Raw genomic sequence first — 23,807 nt, forward strand, 5'->3', positions numbered from 1 at the left:
TAAAAGACACCATTCTGAGGCAAAACAACAAACAAACCAACAGAAAACCAATGCCCACATTCCAGACTCTTCTCTCATATAAAGTAATCTATTGGTTGAAAGGCAGAAAACCTTGGACCCAGCATTCTGCATTCATACAAAGCAAAGGTCTGCTACTGTTAGGGAAAGAGCAGGAAATTCTCACATATAAGATCCTCCACAGGGCTTCCCTGGTGGCGCAGTGGTTAAGAATCCGCCTGCCAAAGCAAGGGACACGGGTTCGAGCCCTGGCCCGGGAAGATCCCACATGCCGCGGAGCAACGAAGCCCGTGCGCCACAACTACTGAGCCTGCGCTCTAGAGCCCGCGAGCCACAACTACTGAAGCCCACATGCCACAACTACTGAAGCCTGAGTGCCTAGAGACCGTGCTCCACAACAAGAGAAGCCACCGCAATGAGAAACCAGCACACCACAACAAAGAGTAGCCCCCGCTCGCTGCAACTAGAGAAAGCCTGCAGGCAGCAACAAAGACCTAACACAGCCAAAAAATAAATAAATAAATTTATTTTTGTAAAAAAAGATCCTCCACAGGCATAAAGGAGAGTTTGGCTACCACTCTGAGGAGGGGCAGGAACACTGATACTCATTTCTGAGAACCAAATGCACAGGGCCAGCTTTGCTACAGCAATCTACTGCTGAGGAAGGAAAAGTGTGGCAAGAGAGACACCCTCTTCTGTCAGGGGCTGGCAGGTCTTGCTAAAAACTGAGGAAGGTGCAGGAACACTGAGAAAATCTCTCCAGGCCCCACACTAAGAACAAGGTAGTCAGAGAATTTAACACTTCTCTCTAAACAACTGGTAGAAGAACAGTTAAAAGTCATTAAAGATGTACAAGACATGAACATCATCACTATCAACCAATCGGCTTAACTGACATTTATAAACCACTACACTCAACAACCACACGATGCACACTCTTTCAAGTACACATTAAACATTCACCAAGAAAGACTATATTCTGAGTCACTTTTTAAAGTTTTATTTAAAAAATTCAAATTTGAAATAATTGAAATTTACAAATTATTTTCTCAGACCATAAGGGAATTAAACAAGCAGTCAATGACAAAAAGCAGGAAAATCCCCAAGTATTTGGAAATTTTAAAACATACTTCTAAATGACCCATGGTTCTGTTAGAAACCCCATAATATATTATTTTTGCTCTCAGCAGTCAGCTGTCCTAATTCTTTAAATAAAGCAAAAGGCTCCAAACAAGGTCCTTGGGGCAAAATTATAGGGGGAAGACAAATTTCAACTCAATTGAAATGAGAATACTGCAACAATCAGAGCCACGTGAAGTTGGAATGTGCTGCCTCTGGAGAGAGGAAGTTCCCTAAGGGGACACACAAATTTAGGCTGGGGGAAAAAGATACAACCGTGAGATAAATCACTGAATTAAAAGAGTTTAATAGTCTATTCCAAACATGACTCTATTATCAAACATTAATCTATAATTCCTGATTGCATTAATGATAAATTCATGTCATTTATCTTTAAAATTTCAGGGTAGAGTAATCCATTTATTGATAAAATTATTTGTCAGTAGGTTCTCAACACAGAAAGCCATTTCTCCAATTTCTACCATGTTTAACAAAATACATCATAAGAAGCAAGTCCTTACTCTGACTTATTGATAGGCTAAATTGGTCAATTCTCACTTAAAGACATTACACTAGAATAAAACTCTAGGTGTTATGCCATTTTTCTCATAATAGCCATTTCAAGGAAACAAAAGTCTGAGAATATCATGCAATTATACATCTCTAAGCCAAAATTTAAATTACTGACTGCTTTTAGGTTGAATGAATCTAAACTATTATCCAATTTCTTCATATACTTCACTGAAACAAAATTTCGGGCAATTTTTTCTAATAGCTTTACACAAAGAAGAGACCACTTTTCTACTTAAAGTTACATACAGAAAGTATGCTCTCTTCACACTGTTTCTGAAATTAAATGTGACAAGTTAATATAGTAAATCAACATGCTTATCTTAAGCGATGACCTTCATTTCTGACAAAATAAATAGAAAATCTGGATTATAATCATTATTTGAATAAAACACTTTCTCAGAAACTACATGGAAAGAACGTGGGAAAGGATGTTTATCAAAGGATAAAAAGGTTTAGTTCAGGGGAACTGAACTAAAATGTAAGGCAGTTTTGTGCTAGCTAAAGAAGAAAAGAAATGAAGAAAGAAATTATCACATATAAAATAGAATGTAAGAAATAGCCAACACTATGACAAAGTGAAATATGAATTTAAAAGATTTTACTGAAATTAATATTTATCACCAATAGAAAGTTCATCACTAAATAAGTTATTTAGCTTTAAAATTATACACAGAGCTATATAATACACTAAATAATTATAATAGCTATATAATATGCTAAATGTCTAGCATAGTGCCTATCACAAAGTAAGCACTAGAGAAATGTTTTCTATTATTAGTAAGAGTGATATTAATTACACTACTGAGCTCTCACGAAGACCTTTTATAAAACACTCCACAAAAGTCTAATCAACTGGAGGTTTTTGTACATACCAAAGAGCATCCCTGCAAAAGGACTACACATCTCTCGATTAGTAGGTTTGGATGGTTCATTGTCTCGAGCACTTTGATTTCCAGCAGATGAAATTCGTATGTTTGACTGTTCTGTGACATCACCACCATACTCCATAGGAGGCACATTCCCTCGTCTGTTCCCGTACATCCTGTCATTTGTATACACCCTCAAAAGTCTTCTATCAAAATCACTTCATATCTAAACCTCTCGTCCATTTCTTCACTTACTTCAGGATCTTGGCCTGGTCTATAATACTGTTTATCAGAAGCACGATCCTCATTAAACCTGTGAAATCTTCTGTCTGGAATGTCAGTCCTGCTGACAAACCTCTGATGTTTTTTATTGGAAATGCCCACTTCTTCATTAGTTTTTTTAATGACTCTTCTATTATTCCTTAATTCAATTTCATCATCTAGTTTTCGGTATCTGTCCTCTTCTAGTCGTCTTTGGTTTAGAAGCTCTTCATATGCCTCTGAAGGAGTTAAGACATCTTTCCTAGGACCCTCTGAATTTTCCCAAGATGACTGCATTTGTGAAGGTAAATCAGGTTTAACCTGACTAATAGGTTTTTTACTTCTTTGATTCTTGTGCTCAGTACTCTTTTCTACCTGTCTGAACTTTTCCATGGATTCTTCCTTATCCCTGAGAAACTGACTGTATTCTTTGTTGTGTTCAAGTTTCAACCTTTCCTGAGTAAGATAGCGTCTGTAATCTTGCCACAATTCTTCTTTCAGTTTATGTTTCTTCCGTTCATAGTTTTCCCCAAGTGGTAAACTTAATCCATAATCAATTCCTAAGGAACCCTTGGTCTGTTGACTGTTTGATGGTATGTTATCCTTAGCCATGGAGATTAATATTTTACTGTTTTCAGAAAGCTTCTCTGATGCTGTTCCCTTCATTTCCATGTAAGGTGGATCACTTTCCAATTCTGCTTTGTCTCTGGCCAATTTGGCTTTTTGCTCTTCAATAAATTCATCCAAATTATCAGCCATGTTGCAGATATCAGGAAAGCGGGCTCCCGGGCTTGCATCGGGGGCCGCAACGGGGAGAGGCCACAACAGTGAGAGGCCCGCGTACCACAAAAAAAAAAAAAAAGAATGCTGTAAAGCACCGTAAAGTTTCATTTAACACAATTCTCCCCTCCCCCTTTCTCCCTAATTCCTTTCTCACTAATAAGGGAGGCTGTTAACATACTATACCTTTCTAGTTTTCCAGCAAGCCAGTTTTAGCAGTTGCTGTTTTACAGTACAACGACTGAAGGGCAGAATTTATATTACATACTATACCTTTGATTTCCAGCAGATGAAATTCTTATGTTTGACTGTTCTGTGACATCACCACCATACTCCATAGGAGGCACATTCCCTCGTCTGTTCCCGTACATCCTTAAAAACACATTAGCTTACAGAGCTTGTTCCACATACAGTGGACTTTTCTAATCTCTCTGGTGTTTTTACATTTGATGTTGGAAATATTAAAGGGAACAAAGTGTTACAATGAAGTTTTACTGTAAATACATTCTAAAATTAATTTAAATGACATTTGACTCAAGTATGATCTGCTGTTTAATAAGAGACACTAAGAGTTTAACATATAAAATAGAATGTAAGAAATAGCCAACACTATGACAAAGTGAAATATGAATTTAAAAGATTTTACTGAAATTAATATTTATCACCAATAGAAAGTTCATCACTAAATAAGTTATTTAGCTTTAAAATTATACACAGAGCTATATAATACACTAAATAATTATAATAGCTATATAATATGCTAAATGTCTAGCATAGTGCCTATCACAAAGTAAGCACTAGAGAAATGTTTTCTATTATTAGTAAGAGTGATATTAATTACACTACTGAGCTCTCACGAAGACCTTTTATAAAACACTCCACAAAAGTCTAATCAACTGGAGGTTTTTGTACATACCAAAGAGCATCCCTGCAAAAGGACTACACATCTCTCGATTAGTAGGTTTGGATGGTTCATTGTCTCGAGCGCTAAAAACAAAAAACAAAAAGAATTAAAACCCAAATAATTCTCAGGAAACAAAAATTTACAGTGAAATGCAGGTATGAGTTATTGGCCTTTCAAAGTACTATGGATACTATAATAGTTATATGTTTTTAAAGTTAATGTAAAATCATGGCATTTTATCTCTTTATACAGTGGGAACCCAATGCATTCAGGCTCTATAAATATATGAACTTTTTCTTCAGCCAGCTTCACTAACTCTATAGATTCCCAATAAAACCCTTTTTCATAAGAACAGTTACCCCAGTAAGGAAAATGAGTATAAGTACACATAAATAAATCCTAAAAAAGAAGGATGATATCTATACCCGCACTTTGAAAAGAAGATCATCTCTAAAAAACTCCTTCCTTGAAAGAAACAAGGAAAAAAAAAAAGACAATTCTCTCAAAGAAAATTTAATTAATTAGACTCAAATAGCAAATTCTCTATCTCAAGCATTTTTATGTGTTACTTTTCTTCAAAGAAAATAGACACCTTTCCTGACACATGACAATGTTATCTTCAGTATGCACTATAAATTCGGAACCACTTATCCTTACGTACAACACAATAAAGCCACCAAAGTGATAAAAACTACAGAAAGAGAACATGAATATAAAATGCATATAATTTCTTTTTTTTCAACATGACACAATTATGTATGAGTACTAATTTTACAAAGCAAGCATAAAAGTTATCTACTCAATATGTTGAAAATCAAAAACAAAGTTTTGAAAAGAAAACTCATAAGAACATTTTCAATTTATTTCAAGTTATGTCATCTCTATAACTCCAAGATATTTTAAATTGATTTTTAGCCCATTAAATTATACACTTATTTCTCCTTTCATTAGTTCAAACAAATATATATACTTTATAATGACAGGGACTCAGAACACCTTGGCACACTTTATAATCAAAACTTGCTCTTCAAAAGAATGCTGTAGGGGCTTCCCTGGTGGCACAGTGGTTGAGAATCCGCCTGCCGATGCAGGGGACACGGGTTCGTGCCCCGGTCCGGGAAGATCCCACATGCCGCGGAGCGGCTGGGCCCGTGAGCCATGGTCGCTGAGCCTGTGCTCCACAACGGGAGAGGCCGCAACAGTGAGAGGCCCACGTACCACAAAAAAAAAGAAAGAAATGAAGGAGAGATAGACTTGCCCACACAGACTAAAGCTGAGAGAGTTCATTACTACTAGATCTGCCTTCCAAGAAGTGCTTCCAAGCACAATATATTACATACTATACCTTTGATTTCCAGCAGATGAAATTCTTATGTTTGACTGTTCTGTGACATCACCACCATACTCCATAGGAGGCACATTCCCTCGTCTGTTCCCGTACATCCTTAAAAACACATTAGCTTACAGAGCTTGTTCCACATACAGTGGACTTTTCTAATCTCTCTGGTGTTTTTACATTTGATGTTGGAAATATTAAAGGGAACAAAGTGTTACAATGAAGTTTTACTGTAAATACATTCTAAAATTAATTTAAATGACATTTGACTCAAGTATGATCTGCTGTTTAATAAGAGACACTAAGAGTTTAGATTCAATAGTCTTCAAAACAAAGGGAGGTTATTATAAACTATTTCAATATAACTTCTAGAAATTTTTAATATCAAAGCTATGCAAATACTAATAAGACTTTTTAATTATTCACTTATTCAAAGAATATTTACTGAGCACCAACTACATGCCAAGTACTAATCTAGGTACTGGGTATGTGGACATGGTCCTTGCCCTCATGAAGATAATAGTCAAATTTCAAAATGAGATCATTTTTTAATCAAAATTCATAGATTCTGGGAATTATTTCACTGAATGTACAAACCTTTTTAACTTAAAAGTACAGCAGCAGTCTTGCCATTAAATTAAATCAAATGTAGCAAGCCACAATATTTGCTAACACTGTAAATCACATGAAATACTAAATATTAGCAATAGGTGAATACAGAACATTATAAACATGGGTAGAAAATTAGTTAACTTTATTCACAAGGTCATGAACAACAAAAAGAAAAATTAGAATTTCTTTTATTTTCTTATTTCAGAAAATAACTTTTAAATGTTTTTCAATTAATCTTTTTTCCACTTGGCAAACATGGAAAATTTAATTTCTCAGACCAGAGAAACCAACATGACTTTTCACACCAACATTTATCAGCACCCATGAAAATCAGCATTTCATAAGTCATATCTCTTTGCATGGCTGTTGAGTTAACAAACTATATTGTCTCTCATGAGGACCACTGGTAAGAAATATGTTTGTTACAGTACTGTTCAATATTTTAGGTGAATTTGATTATCACGTTAAGAAAAACAGCAATTTTTAGAAGAAAAGGAACTTATCACTCTCCACAGAGCCAGCATATAAAATCCTCTTTGTTTCTATCATATATTGTCAATATCACCTGTGGAGAAAAGATTACCCAGAACTGTAACCTTAATAATGTATGACCTGTGGCATGACAGATAAATGGCTTCCATTTTTTATCCATATCTAAAACAGAATCCTCCCCAATCCCTTTCAAAAAAGAATTTCAAACTTATTTCAATTTATCAAAACACAGCTGATTTTATATCTAAAGCCTGTGCTCAAATCTCTCTTTTAAACTGACAGATCAGTTTTGTGTAATTCCTTATTTCTACCACTTAAAGAACAGGTAAATATAAACTTAAATTCAAATTTGTAATTAACAATGCCAGGCAACCAGATTTATTTATACTGCATCTATATAAATACACATGTGTAGAAAAGAGTAAGCAGAGCATGCCTGAGATTGCTTACCCTTAGAAAGCCCTGTTTGCAAGACTGGCCCTTAGCTGGCACCTGAGAACATAGATTTTGGGAGGAGTCCACCATTCTCAGAACTGATAAGAGTGACCCACTGTTCCTAAACTGTTCGTACAAGCAATAGAGTTTATGCTGAACACCTGCTTTCCTTCAGGGAGTCCAGAACTGGCACATGCTAGGAAAGTTTTTTCAGAAAGGAACAGACCTCATAAAAGGAAGAATTTATTTCCTTTCACATAGCAAATCAGATTTGACTGAGGGAATAAAATAATTGCAAAATAGTTTCACCATCCTACCAACAAAAAAAAAGTTAAAGCTATGTTAAATGAAAAAAGCTTTTTCTATTTCCTTGAAGAAATGGGTCAGTAATTCTAGTTAATTAGGTTCAAATCTCAATGCCCAAAGAAACCAGGTATAGGCTAGAAGACAAGTTTAGTCTAAAAATTAACACGAGGGACTTCCCTGGCGGCGCAGTGGTTAAGAATCCGCCTGCCAATGCAGGGGACTCGGGTTCGAGCCCTGGTCCGGGAAGATCCCACATGCCGCGGAGCAGCTAGGCCCGTGCGCCACAACTACTGCGCCTGTTCTCTAGAGCCCACGAGCCACAACTACTGAGCCCACGCGCCACAACTACTGAAGCCCGCGCGCCTAGGGCCCGTGCTCCGCAACAAGAGAAGCCCACCGCAATGAGAAGCCCGCGCACCACAACGAAGAGGAGCCCCCTCTCGCCTCAACTAGAGAAAGCCCGCGTGCAGCAACGAAGACCCAATGCAGCCAGAAATTTTTTAAGTAATTAATTAATGTAAAAATAGGTTTTTAATAAATTTATTTATTTTTGGCCGCAATATATAATAATAATAATAATATAATAAAGCCAAAAATAAATAAATTTATTAAAAACCTATTTTTACATTAATTAATTACTTAAAAAATTTCTGGCTGCATTGGGTCTTCGTTGCTGCACGCGGGCTTTCTCTAGTTGAGGCGAGAGGGGGCTCCTCTTCGTTGTGGTGCGCGGGCTTCTCATTGCGGTGGGCTTCTCTTGTTGCGGAGCACGGGCCCTAGGCGCGCGGGCTTCAGTAGTTGTGGCGCGTGGGCTCAGTAGTTGTGGCTCGTGGGCTCTAGAGAACAGGCGCAGTAGTTGTGGCGCACGGGCCTAGCTGCTCCGCGGCATGTGGGATCTTCCCGGACCAGGGCTCGAACCCGAGTCCCCTGCATTGGCAGGCGGATTCTTAACCACTGCGCCGCCAGGGAAGTCCTCAGCATTGACTTTTAAAGGGAGAGCTGATGAGATCTGCTGGAGGGCTGCAGTCCTGCGGTGGGAGAGAAAGAGGACTTGAGGATGACTCCATGGTCTGAGAAACTGAATAAGTTGAACTGCTGTTACCTCGATGGGATAGTCTATGGAAGGGGCAGGTTGGGGGTGGCAGTCATATCAGGAGCTTAGTTCTGGGCATGCGGAGACACTTATGGGACATCCAATAGATGTCAAGCAGGGAGTCTGATATATATATGAATGTAGATTTCAGGGAAGAAGTCCAAGCTTGGGAGGATGACATAGACGGCTTGACAAAGGTCTGGGACCCCTCGTGCTCCTCTGTAGGCAAAGGTTTTCCACAGTAGGGGCAGCATTTGAAAGTTGCTTCAACATCTTTGCCACAGTCTGGACAGGAGATCATGCTTTACGGGGTCACGGTCTGGCCCTCAGACTCACTGGGCTGGAAACTCCATCTTAACTGTGTCCTCTAGATTTTGTGAGCGGGGTGAGGAAACACATATTTGCAGCCAGACCCTCGGACCCTCCAGGGGAACTGCTAATTTTAAAAATTAACACAAGTTTATCTTTAAAAATATTACTCTTACAGAAGAAAAGCAAGTTGTTTAAAATCACAGGTGTTTTCAGCTAATTTAAATGTGAATGAACAACTCCTAAATGATAATAATGTATCTTTTTCATTAATAAACCACAGAATCAAAAAAACTACTTCAGAAGTAAATTTACAATGTTTATGCTATCAAGAATGACATATTATAAAAATAAAATATTTACCATCTGTTGGTCCTGACACAACTTACAGGGAGAAAGAATCAAATTCCTCCTTACTTAAATCATCTAATTCACAATGGTTACATCACCTGGTTTCATAGTAAAAATTTCTCTAATGTGAATGAATTCTGCTATTAGGGGTACTCTTAACTATAGAAATTAAAAGAAAACTACTGAGCTGTTAAATGTTGGTCACCATTTTTCTCATTGTTTTCTGTTCTTTCCCAATTTTTATATTTACTTTAATTCAATAACAGTGTTTTTCTAATATTGACCCCATCTTTAAAGTGGGGAAAATAATATAAAAATGGTCCTTCCAAGTATAAATGAAAAGTAACTACTACAAGAAAAAAAGTAATACCAAGTTAAATAACTCATGTTCTAATAAGCTATTTCTCCTCATTTATACCTTACATATTAAGCATGCACACTTCTTAGAATGTCCTACACTAAGTAAGTGAGCACTCAATCTATTGAGTCGGATTCTAATTCTATCTCAGATTCTAATTTCAGATGGAGCGGAATTTCAGAATTTTGTTACATAACTAGCAAGATTACAAACTAACAAATATCAAGAGTAAAACAGACTGGAAGTGCTCACTGCATTAATCACATAAAAAATTTAAAAAACAGCATTTTTTAAGGCTAAAAATTTCTTTTACTCATTAACATTGGTTATAAAGTAAAACATAATAAGGTAATATATTAACTTCTACAGCTCAAGTTAAATAATAAAGACTAGGATGACTATCTTTTTTAAAAGCATATAAATTTCAAAGTATTATAAGATACACTATTATATTCAACTTTAGAAAGCTCCTAAAACATAAACTTACTTAAATTGGTAAATATGTATCAAACAATACACACAGGCATGCGCGCACACACACACACACACACACACAGAATGCAACTGTTGAGCTAACTGCTAACCATTCTGTTAACTATTTTAAAACACTTGCCAGTGATTAATGATTAGTTTAGGAAAGTAAAATCATCCCTGGGCTTTATCCTTCCAAAAGTGGAGAAAATATTTCATTAATAAATACATAATGATATATGGAAAAGTTTATAGGGTAATTAGAAAAGAACTGAGACCAAAAACCTAAAAATCAAAAATTACTAAAAATCAAAACTAGAATTTATCGCAGGTTGACTATTAGAAGGAAAAAAGAGAACACGGGAAATTTAGAAGAATGAAGAAAAATTTTGTACTTCTCAGTACATATCTGAGCCCTCCATATCTGTAGGTTCTGCATCCGTGTAGTCAACCAATCTTGGATAAAAAACATTCGGGAGAAAAAATTCCAGAAAGCTCCAAAAGGCAAAACTTGAATTTCCCGCACACAGGTAACTACTTATCAATATATAGCACTTATAACTATTTACATAGCATTTATATTAGATATTATAAGTAAACTAGAGATGATTTAAAGCATAAGGGAGGATGTGCATAGATTACACGCAAACACTACACCAGTGTACATAAGGGACTTGAGCATCCAAAGATTTTGATATCCGTGAGGGGTCCTGGAATCGATCCCCCTTGGATACCAAGAAACAACTGTTTTAAGAATAAATAGTTAAATCAAGAGATCAAATGAAGTTACACATTTCTTTAGTCTCAAAACTTTCACTAACAAGTAGAATCATTTTTCCTAGCAACCACTCTGCCTGCTAAATAAATCTAATTAATGTTCAATGTGAAATCTTTTCTTTTAGAAATCTCCAAATCTGAAATATAGAAATCCAATTTTAACCTCACCTGCCACTGAGACATATGTGAAAAACCTTACAGTTAGAGATGTAATAAGAGTTTACACATTAACAAGATGTATAATAATGATTTACATTTTTAAGAAATATTGTAAAAACATTAAAATGTATAACAGGAATTATTTTCACTCATCTACATATTTAATCTATTCTTAAACTACTACTTGGGGAAGATTATATATAGAAACAGTTCATTTTCTTCATGGGATACATAAGAAAATAAGATTGTTCTCAAATAATTAGGCTGAAATTGATTTGTTAGTTCATGTATAAAATTATCACAGGGTGTAATTACAAAAATAATAGATTAAAATATATTAAAAACAACGCAACAACAAATTCCAAACTTAAAAGATATGCATTACATTATACTCTAAAGGTAAACTACACCGTAAGAAAAAAAAAAGTTATCATGTACAAATAAGGCAGTACCAAGAGTCCAAGAATATCTGTATTTCCCTAACTGAAACTTCTTGGAGTTCAGGTAGCCTTTGACTACCTCCAGATACAAACATTTTCAAATATAACTCGTTACAGAATTCGGAACATTTTCTGAAGTACAATTAGATTCAAATCAGAGATAAACTATAATTGGCATTACAAAATTCTAATCCTTCAGTCAAACTACCTAAATCAGGGTGAATATTAAAAAGATTGGATGAGCAGGACATAAAAACTAAAGAATAAAGAGTAGATGACAAAGAACTGCAAAGGCTTTGTACTATTATTTAATAATTAGAATAATGGGGGCTTCCCTGGTGGCCCAGTGGTAAAGAATCTGCCTTACAACGCAGGGGTGGCGGGTTTGATCCCTGGTCAGGGAACTAAGATCCCACATGCCGTGGAGCAACTAAGCCTGCGTGCCACAACTACTGAGCTTACGCGCCTCAACTAGAGAGCCTGCGTGCTGCAAACTACAGAGCCCACATGCTCTGGAACCTGCATACCACAACTACAGGGCCCAGGCACCCTGGAGCCTGTGCACCACAACTAGAGAAAGAAAACCCACTGCCACAATTAGCAAGAAGCCCACACGCCGCAACAAAAGATCCCGCGTACTGCAGCTAAGAGCCAACACAGCCAAAAATAAATAAATAAATAAATTTTTAAAAAAGCTATTGGATAAAAAATAAATTAAAAAATAATAATAATAATTAGAATAATGAACATGTAGCATAATGTCTCTGAAAATTTTCTAAAATACTACAAAAATAATCTATTTGGACTAATGAATGAAACAGGTCCCATGAACTGCTCAACATTTACATTTAATCCCTACAGGTTAACTAGTCAATGAAAATATCAGATCCTACCACATTTTTATCTCCAAATCAAAAGTTAGATTAAAATATAGCAAGTTTTAAGTATTAAGACAAATGACGTAATAAGACCCCATTGTAGCAATTAAATAGTGTCATAGAAACAACATGCAAAGGAACTGAAAAGCATCTAAAAATCTGATCAAAAAAACTTAGTGCCATATCACTAAAATAAACATTCAATAAGTAACTTAAAAACAAAAAAAGTTGATAAAAGTACTTAGAGCATAGAAATATTAAAGAAATATTAAAGGAATAAACTGTATTTCATCTGTTTTTTTTTTTTTCGGTACGCGGGCCTCTCACTGTTGTGGCCTCTCCCGTTGTGGAGCACAGGCTCCGGACGCGCAGGCTCAGCGGCCATGGCTAACGGGCCCAGCCGCTCTGCGGCATGTGGGATCTTCCCGGACCGGGGCACGAACCCGTGTCCCCTGCATTGGCAGGCGGACTCTCAACCACTGCGCCACCAGGGAAGCCCTCATCTGTTTTAAGGTGTCTTTTTTTCCCCACATTTTAACATCTGAAACCAGGAGAGTCTTGGACCTGGTTGTAAGTCAAGTATTGCAGGGAGAAGTTATTTTTCTTCTGCCAGTCACCTAGGGGCACTATGGATATGAGATAACTCTGAATTCTCCCCTCAGCGTTGTTTTGTACAATACTGGCAGCATGAATTCAGACTGAAAACCTGAATCAGTACTGGCTTACAGTTCAAATTCTCAGGGAAGTTCCTTTTTACTCCCTCCTCTCAGTGTCAAGGTTGACAGTGGAAGTATTTTTTCTGTCCTTTTCTGTGGGAAAGTCTATTTCCCATTTAAGTTTATATAAAGGTTGTAGGCTTTCAGTGTCCCAGCTTTTTAATGGGGCCCCTTTCCCCCCATCTTGGGTTGTTTTCTTTGTTCCTACAGTGGCACATAAAATTATGGTGTAACTTAAAACTGAAGCATCATGTAAATGAAATGAAACTGTGTCTCCTTAACATAATGATAAAAAGTAACAAGAATAATATTAAGCAAATAAAGAAGATAAAAATGAAGTTGTAAATACCTGTCATTTGTATACATTCTCAAAAGTCTTCTATCAAAATCACTTTCATATCTAAACCTCTCGTCCATTTCTTCACTTACTTCAGGATCTTGGCCTGGTCTATAATACTGTTTATCAAAAGCACGATCCTCATTAAACCTGTGAAATCTTCTGTCTGGAATGTCAGTCCTGCTGACAAACCTCTGATGTTTTTTATTGGAAATGCCCACTTCTTCATTAGTTTTTTTAATGACTCTTCTATTATTCCTTAATTCAATTTCATCATCTAGTTTTCGGTATCTGTCCTCTTCTAGTCGTCTTTGGTTTAGAAGCTCTTCATATGCCTCTGAAGGAGTTAAGACACCTTCCCTAGGACCCTCTGAATTTTCCCAAGATGACTGCATTTGTGAAGGTAAATCAGGTTTAACCTGACTAATAGGTTTTTTACTTCTTTGATTCTTGTGCTGGCCAATTAAAAAAGAAAAAAAGAAGAAAAAGATCTTAAAGAGATGCTATTTCTTAAAAGGCAATTAAACTCTCAAATGATCTTAATCTATTTACTGTCTCAACTCGAAAGCTTAATCACCCATAAGAAACATCTTATCTTTAGGAAAAAAACCTTCAAGGAAGTGTTATCCTTTAATAAAACTTAATAAATACCAAATAAATAGGTAACAGTAATATGGATAGATGGCTACAAAAAGAGAGCATAAACTATGCCAGGGAGATATTAGGCATATTTTGGCAGTTAAATATTGCTTCAAAATATTTCACATTAAATTCCTTCTCAACACAAAGAATATAGAAGGTAGTAAATTTTTTTGGCCCTAGTAACATCGACCACCCTTAAATTTGGGTTTAAAATATATATATATATATATATATACATATATATATATATACATACACACACACACACACACACACACACACAGCTAGAAATTGTCAATATAAAAAAATCATTTAAAAATAAAAAATAAACGTCACTTAAAACCAATCTCTAAAATTAAATCTCCTCCATGAAGTTAAAAAGTAGGGTAAGTGCTTCAATGTGAGATAAAACCATTTACAAAATTCAAAATTTAAATGTCCTGTGTTTGGTTCAATTTGGCTTAACTTTTAAAATATTTATATGAAAACTAAGTGAAATGTCTAATAATATAAAAATATTTTCAAGTAAGGACAAATATTCAACCTGTGGTGTTAAACATTTACTTTAAAAGCAAAACCTACCTCAGCACTCTTTTCTACCTGTCTGAACTTTTCCGTGGATTCTTCCTTATCCCTGAGAAATTGATTGTATTCTTTGTTGCGTTCAAGTTTCAACCTTTCCTTCAAATAGAAAACCAAAAGGTAACATTAACTTCAACATCAGGAGAAAGTACCTAATGTCAAATCAGACTCATACAAATCAGAGATCTTACCCAGAATCAAGCTTTACTAATATTTTCAAGGACAGAAGTAGCTGTAAGGCACAGGAGAAGCAGGAAGAGGTCCGAGACCACCAATGCAATTCCCCACATCCATTCTTGCCACATTAAAATAAGATTTACTACATGTTTAAGTCCAGATTAGCACATGAGGTCTCTAATACTAAGGGAGTGGCTTTGATTATGAAACACCTCCATTTTATATGCCAGTAGTTACTTGGCTTAGATGATACCTTCCTAGGAGCCATGCCCTGTAAGTCCCTGAATTCTAGGTTTGTTTACCAACATCCATCCTAGACAATCCAGGTGCACTCTGCCAAAAGCATTCGTAAATAAATCTCTCCCACTAGTAAGTATATGAATGTGTTTGCCAGGAGGTCTATCATTAGCATGTTTCCAAGATCTGACCAGGTTACTGTCCTACTTTCCTTCTCAGGGACATCTCTTGCCTCCAGTCCCCCACCCCACTCCTGAAAGACCTGCTTCTAACCATTTCTTTCCCAAGTTTAAGGAAAGATCCTTGTTATATTTTAAACATAAAAAGGTAAAATATTATAACGTAAATGTTCTGTTGAAATACAAACATGTTGCATTAGTAAATGTTCTTAAGCCCTAATACCTTCAACATCATTGAAACAGCACAATCTAAAAAACAAAAGTATTAAAAGAGTGAGGCTGTCTTTTGAAACTTAACTGTCCATTTGTCTAACATACTGTGTCATGACTCTGATCTAGCTTGGAAATTTGAGTCTCTACAAGAGGTATACAGTGCTTAATCACTATGCCCTGTTCAGATTATGTACATGTATTTGTGATGGGAACACACATTCAAATAGCCCCAGATGTCACCTACATAAAAGCTCAGTATACCCTCTCATCCGCTCATCTCACTGATAATTGAGTCATATACCATGAACTTTATAGCTTAGAAACCAATGCTGAAAAAAACCGAATTCTGAATATTCAATTAATCATTATATTAAAGAAATATATCATATTACATGGTTACAAATGTAACATTCAAAAAACCTTGTTTCAACAGCACTAGAGACTCCACAGATTTTGAAAAAATCAAGTACGGGATATGATGTAATCTTGTTTGCATTTAAATCAAGAGTATCTTCTTTCATGATTTTGATGCCTCATAAAACTGCTACCAACAATTACTACTCCTATCCACCTACCTTGGCAGATAACCTCTCACCAATAGGAAGAGAAACTCCCAGAGTAGATGGATCTGTTTCACTCGTGGATAGAAAATTTTTCTGTATATGTACATATTAAAAAAAATATTACCTAATTGCCTTTATAATATGTTTCATAAATGTCTTTACATTCTATATTCTAAATTATTACATTATACAGACCAAAAGAATGAAATGGAGATGAAAATAGAAACTACAAATGTATAGAGACTATACCAAAAGTAATTAGAAAAAAAGAGAATTTTCTAATTTCCCTACAATTATATTAATGGATATCTACTTAAATGCCAGAAGACATAAACTACAAACATTATTTCTCTATGTGCCTCTCCATTCTTGCTCATTAAGCATTTAGGTAACACAGTGTGGCAGACAGAGCATCAGACTAGGAATCCAAAGACCTGGGCTCTAGGACCAGCCCCAGCATTTCTCAGTTGTGCAACACTGAGCAAGTCACTTAACCTCCCTGACCCAGACTTTCTTCTTCTGTAAAATGAGAATGGTATCTGCTCTGCCTTACCAAAGCTGGTATAGGATCAAGGAGGATAAAGAAATGTAAAATCTCTTTGAACATTGTAAAACAAACACAAGGGATTTGTAAAAAATATACACAACCACCAACTTTCTGGTACTGTTTCTTAGTAGTCATATAATCTGGATAAGTTACTTAACTTCTCTGCCTCTGTTTCTTTGTAGAACAGGAATAATGGCACCTACATCACTAGGTTATGAGGTTAATAGGTCAATACTTATTAATCTAATTTCATGTCTTTTATTTATTCATAAAACAAGCAATTATTGACCATCTAATACCTTCCAGTTACTTCTATAGGTAGTAGGGAGACAACCATAGCATATGTTCCCTATACTTAAGAGATTTAAAATTCAGTTGAAGAAACAAACATGGAAACAAATAACTACAATATAATGTACTACAATAGAGATATATTCAAAACATTACAGGAACAAAGTAATTAATAAAACTGATTAATAAGGTTTCATTAAATCTGAATTTACAAATAAGTTGTGCTACAAAAGCTAATTTGAAAGTTGGTAATACAAAATTCTAAGCTTATTTGTCAAGGAAACAATATGACACATGACTAGATCCCTGCGTCAGTTTGATCCCTATATACCAAAGTACACTGTAAACCTAGCCATTTTGTAGAGTTATACATGTACCAAAAAACACATTCAGAGTTCCAATCTTGGGAATACAGAGATACTGCATCCTTACTCCTTCATTAGGCAATTCCCCACTCCCAACATGGGTCCAGGATGATGTCTGTACTTTTCAATAAAATGAAAAAAATTAATAATAAGGACAATACAGTGAGTTTTTCAAAAAGCTGAATTTTAATCATTCACTCATTCATTTAGTAAATATTGAGTGCCTAATATGTCTAAACTGTTTAATACATCTGGGACTCATCAGTGAACAAAAGATCTTTGCCTTCCTGAAGCTTACATTCCAGCAGGCGAAATTGACAAGAAATAATAAACATAATGAAGAGTAATTATATGGTATGTTAGAAGGTGGTAAGTGCTATGACCAAAAAATAAAAAAGTAAAAAGAGTAAGCTACAGGTATTACAGGCTTCTAGGGAATGGGAGTGGGAAAACTGGAAATCTGGAGTTCCCTTTTAGACATGTTCAACACAAGATACCCACTAGATTTCTAAGTAAAAATGTCAAAAAGGCAACCAACTAGAAGAGTTGGAGGTTCAGGAGAGAGATCTGGGCTAGAAATATGAATTTACTGATTCAGTTTAAAAACTTCTCTTGAGACTGTGTTCTTCGTGTGTTGTTAGACGGTCAAGTGTCTTTTATACTAAAAACTAGAAAGAAGATGGTAGTTATTTGTTTTAGTGGCTCTTCTTGGCAAAATTTTAAGATTTGATTACTTTTTAATTTAAATATCCATGCAAACCAAAAGTCTGGAAGCTACAAGAAATCCAAAAAAAATGGGACTTGTAAACTGCACATATTCCAGGTCCAGCAGGCGAAATTGACAAGAAATAATAAACATAATGAAGAGTAATTATATGGTATGTTAGAAGGTGGTAAGTGCTATGACCAAAAAATAAAAAAGTAAAAAGAGTAAGCTACAGGTATTACAGGCTTCTAGGGAATGGGAGTGGGAAAACTGGAAATCTGGAGTTCCCTTTTAGACATGTTCAACACAAGATACCCACTAGATTTCTAAGTAAAAATGTCAAAAAGGCAACCAACTAGAAGAGTTGGAGGTTCAGGAGAGAGGTCTGGGCTAGAAATATGAATTTACTGATTCAGTTTAAAAACTTCTCTTGAGAATGTGTTCTTCGTGTGTTGTTAGACGGTCAAGTGTCTTTTATTCTAAAAACTAGAAAGAAGATGGTAGTTATTTGTTTTAGTGGCTCTTCTTGGCAAAATTTTAAGATTTGATTACTTTTTAATTTAAATATCCATGCAAACCAAAAGTCTGGAAGCTACAAGAAATCCAAAAAAAATGGGACTTGTAAACTGTACATATTCCAGGGGTCAAGGAAGCCACTGCAGCCACCTCCCCATGTCCTATGGAATTTTCTTTTTCCCTTGCTTTCCTCTCCACTCCCACCTTCTCAGATGTCAACCAAAAATTGTGTTTGTCATATTAAGAAACGACTGTTCCTCTACCACAACCATATTCTTAATAATCCAACACCAAAAACTCCTTCACATCCCTTTGAAGCTAAAGATTTGTGCTCCTTGATTCTTCTCTTTCATAAAGGCAAGTTCTTCTTATACCTCCCACTGCCATTCTTTTTAAAAATCTTGTATCTATAAAGTAATGTAAAACCCACAAGTGAAAATAGTAGCTATCAGAGGAAAACTCCACCCAATAAGTAGCAGTAGGGAAGGGGAGAGGATAATGAGGCACAAGGCCAGGGAGGCAGGCTGGAATATGAAAGACTTCATGTGTCACAGCTAAGGAATTTGGATTTTTATCCTGAAGGCAGTGAGGAGACACTGAAGTATTTAAATTGGTAAGAACAGGATCATTCCGGAAAGTAGCATGGAGAATGCACTGAAAATCAGTGCAAGGAGATCAGTCAAAAATCTGGGACTTCCCTGCTGGTCCAGTGGCTAAGTCCACGCTCCCAGTGCAGGGGGCCCGGGTTCAATCCCTGGTCAGGGAAGTAGATCCCACATACCACAACTAAGAGTTAGCATGCCACAACGAAGATCCCGCATGCTGCAACTAAGACCCAGCTCAGCCAAATAAATAAATAAATATTTTTTAAAAAAAATCTGTAGCAGTAATTTAAGACAATAAGAGTGTCTAACATGAAGAACTAACTATACAAAAGCAAATTTATCAAGCTCCTCACAAGCTGCTCAAGCAGATATAATGGTTCACAACTATCATACATATCAAGTTAAAAATCTACTGCCTTCTAATCTATCCTATTCTATCTACCTACATCATTATATCTTACTACTCTCAAAAAAAAAAAATCTACTGTAACTCAGTCAGGCTGGTAAAGCTAATATGTCTCATGCATACACAACTAAAGTCTGCCCCCAAGTCCTTCTTCATTCTATTACTCTCCATCTGAAAAGCTTCCTCTCCTTACCCTCTAAAATATTCACCCTCTAGAATATCCAAATTCTACCTATCCTGTAATGTCTTACAAAATAACACCTTGAGCCCTTTCCTGATCATTTTATCTGTCTTGTTAAGAGTTATCACTTTCTGAATTGTATGTTATCTCTACAACTAGATGCTAAGCCCCTTGAAGACAGGATTCATACCAGATTTATCTTCATAAGTGTTTAAAAAGTGTTGGTTGTATGATGAATGGATGTGTAAGGTTCATTTTAAAAAGTTTTATAAAACGTTTTCTTTGTTTTCCAATATAAATTTACAAATGTAATCCACAAGTTTGGGTGCAAAAATACTGAGTAATCCAGACTGACAGCACACAGTTCAAAAATATCTTAGAATATCCTGAATATTCCATTATTTTATTAATCTTAATGTGATTAGCACAATTATAATTATTTTGAAGAACAAAAACTAGCATGCTGAAAACAAATGGACTTACAATAGCTGCTGAGTATTTCTAAAAGATGAATAAGAAAGCAACAAAAACAAATGCAAAGCAGGAATCAAAAAGAATACTTGATTGTATTAATGGAAACTTATAATGTACAGAGTGTCATTTTGCTAAAAGCAAGAAACCAAAATGGTGCCATTCAAAAGTCTCTGAATCACAAATGAAGCTATTTTTCTTATTAGTTTGAGTACAACAATATCATAAATGCAAATGATTACAAGCTACTAGATCTAAAACAAAACAAAACAAAAAAATTAAAGGAGAGCATTTTGCAGGCAGCCCTACCTTTCTTTTTGCTTGTGTAATACCCTAAAGTCAAGGGAAACAAACCATTGGTAAAATGTATTCAAAGTCCTTTCTCTCTATGTACAAATCAGAATAAATAAGAGACCATTTATACATTTGGAATAAACATTATAAAGTAGAAAAAACTAAAGAATATCTTGGGATGACTAGAAACATCATGACTGTTTAGATACATTTATAACCTAGTAAGTAAATTGCATTTTAAAACTTACAATAAGTGGCATGGACATATACACACTACTAAATGTAAAATAGATAGCTAATGGGAAGCAGCCACATAGCACACAGAGATTAGCTCAGTGCTTTGTGACCACCTAGAGGGGTGGGGGATAGGGAGGGTGGGAGGGAGACACAAGAGGGAGGAGATATGGGGATATATGTATATGTACAGCTGATTCACTTTGTTATAAAGCAGAAACTAACACACCATTGTAAAGCAATTATACTCCAATAAAGATGTTTAAAAATTAAAAAAACTTACAATAAATCATTAGTTTAGCTACTATATAATTTAACAAAATATACTTAAAACAAGAGTTCCACTAAGCAAATGGATTAAACTATAAAGTAAATAGATTAAACTATAAAGCAAAGACTGGTGGTTAAGGAAATATGCTGAAGGAAGTTTTATAAGCTTAGCTCATAGGAAAATAATTAGCAACTAGAACTCCACATGTCATTTTAATACATGGCTGAGCAGAGGAGAGTAGTAGGAAATCATAACTGGGCTATTTTAAACCATGATAACTTTACACAAAACATGAACAAAAAGAATTTACAATCTCATTTACAATTGGAACCCACTGCCCTACTTAAAAGGTCAAGAGTCTGTTATTCCATGGCACCAGTTCTCAGCACCGTTTTTTTCTCTATCAATGTGTATGTGTATATATGTCACTTAACTTTTGCTACAATACCCATTGCTAGATACCATTAAAAACCTAAAAATTAATGCATATGACTAAAACCTTAGGAAAACAAATTTAGGAGGTAAATTCTGAAGCATAAAACTAGTTAGTAGAACTCATTACCTGAGTAAGATAGCGTCTATAATCTTGCCGCAATTCTTCTTTCAGTTTATGTTTCTTCCGTTCATAGTCTTCCCCAAGTGGTAAACTTAATCCATAATCAATTCCTAGAAAGAAAACAACTTCTTAAGCAATGTAGCTCATTTTCAACCCAATCTCAATTTTAATACAATCTCCTGTAACAAAGCACAGTAGGGAGGAACACAGTCATGTTGATTCTGAGACTTGGATCAGGATAATAAATTTTTCATTTGAAATGTTTCAATAGGTAATACATTCACATAATGGAAAATATCCCTCCCTCCCATGAACCCCTGCCACCCAGTTCTCCTGCCCAAAACAACCAACATTGCTGTGTCTGTGTTTCCTTCCAGAGACTTTTATAAAACTGTAAAAAGATATCTTTATATTACAGTGTGTGTGTGTTACATTTACTTCTTCCCCTTTAGATAAATGGTTCTGCATTGCTTGCCATCTTGCAAACAAAATTAAAGAAAAGCCAATTACCTTTACTTCTTCATTTAATTCTATTGAAATTTCTTCTAAAATACCTACAACTTCAATGTCTGTTTTTCAGTCTGTGAAAATTAATAATGTGATTTTTTAACTTAAAAGAATATCTGTGTTAAAATTTTTAAAATTTTACTGAAGTATAGTTGATTTACAATGTTAATTTCTGCTGTACAGCAAAGTGATTCGGTTATACATATATATACTTTTTCATATTCCTTTCCATTATGGTTTATCACAGGGTACTGAATACAACATGTTTGAAAAAAATTGTTAGAGCCTTGCATGGCTTAGGCTGAAATTTCCAAAAACTTTTAAAGTTAAGCCACCAATTCTGATTTCATATAAATGGATATTAACTTTTATTGTGATAAAACATACATGATATAAGATTTACCATTTTAACCATTTTCAAGCATACAATTCACTGGCATTAAGTACATTCAAAATGTTGTGCAACCATCACCATTATCCATTTCCAGAGTTTTTTCATAATCCTAACAGAAACTCTGTAAAAGAATCTTAGTTTTTTAAGAAAAACTTCCATTTTGAGTAGGGTTTCCTCATTCAAGAGTTTAAAAATCAAATTATGTTTTGGGGTGATGACAACAGTGATGGCTGCACAACTTGTAAATACACTGAAAACAACTGAATTGTACAATTTAAATGGGTAAAGTTTATGTAATGTAAATTATATCTCAAAAAAACTTAAAATTAAATTACATACTTTTAATTATTTTTAATAGGAAAATGTTATATCAAGAGGCACAGATATCAGATGAGTATATCGATTTGTGAAGCCCCTCTCGCTTTTTTTAGTCCTACTATGCAATACCATAGTATAAAATATTATTTCTGAACAAAATAAAAAGTTTCCTTAAAGAGTCAGCTACAAGAAATATAGATGAAACAACTGACTGTAGGTAATAAACCAATAAGGATATTACCATTTTTTTGTGCCTTATTCCTCACAATGCAGCTAAATGATGGAAACTTATCATGACTGTGTCATATCACTGCTTTATTATATCACTAAAATATTTCAGGGGCAAAAATGCCAAAGTAGTATAAATATAAATGGATGTCTATTTTATGCAATACTAAATTCCCCTTTCTACCATAAACACCCAAATTCTCTTCATAAACACTTTTGGCCTGCTTAACTCCTGATGACAGAGGGTATAACAGAGGACTCCTTAGAGACACCTCTCACTCATGCTCCCAACTCTCTTCTAAAAGAATCTAAAGCATTCCATATGCTTGGAACTTTAAATCATCCTAGAAAGGCATTCTTTCCTCACAAAGGAAATTTTAAAACCTTATTTTTAAAGATACAGAATTCAAGCCTAAAGAGAAAAATGGTTTGATTCTCACATTCAGAATGGAGTATCATATATGAAATTAAACTATAAAATCAATGAAGGCAAGGTCCATGTTTATTCAATTTTATAATTCCCGGCACACAACTTGTACTCAAAAAATGTTCACTGAATAAACATGTAAAAGAATATATAGGGCTTCCCTGGTGGCGCAGTGGTTGCGCGTCCGCCTGCCGATGCAGGGGAACCGGGTTCGCGCCCCGGTCTGGGAGGATCCCACATGCCGTGGAGCGGCTGGGCCCGTGGGCCATGGCCGCTGGGCCTGCGCGTCCGGAGCCTGTGCTCCGC

The 23,807-nt window shown here is 35.4% G+C and overlaps 1 protein-coding gene across 1 annotated transcript in view; it reads right to left on the reverse strand.

The window, feature by feature from the left end:
* The window catches only part of CSPP1 (centrosome and spindle pole associated protein 1), a 127,141-nt gene that overhangs the window by 82,863 nt on the left and 20,471 nt on the right, over positions 1–23,807 (reverse strand). Inside the window, 4 exon segments of the mRNA XM_028500245.2 lie at positions 2,583–2,795; positions 2,798–3,293; positions 20,582–20,605; positions 21,634–21,737. Coding sequence (XP_028356046.1) covers positions 2,583–2,795; positions 2,798–3,293; positions 20,582–20,605; positions 21,634–21,737 — 837 coding nt within the window.

This window comes from Physeter macrocephalus, chromosome 15 (assembly GCF_002837175.3).
Source record: "Physeter macrocephalus isolate SW-GA chromosome 15, ASM283717v5, whole genome shotgun sequence".
Lineage (NCBI taxonomy): Eukaryota > Metazoa > Chordata > Mammalia > Artiodactyla > Physeteridae > Physeter > Physeter macrocephalus.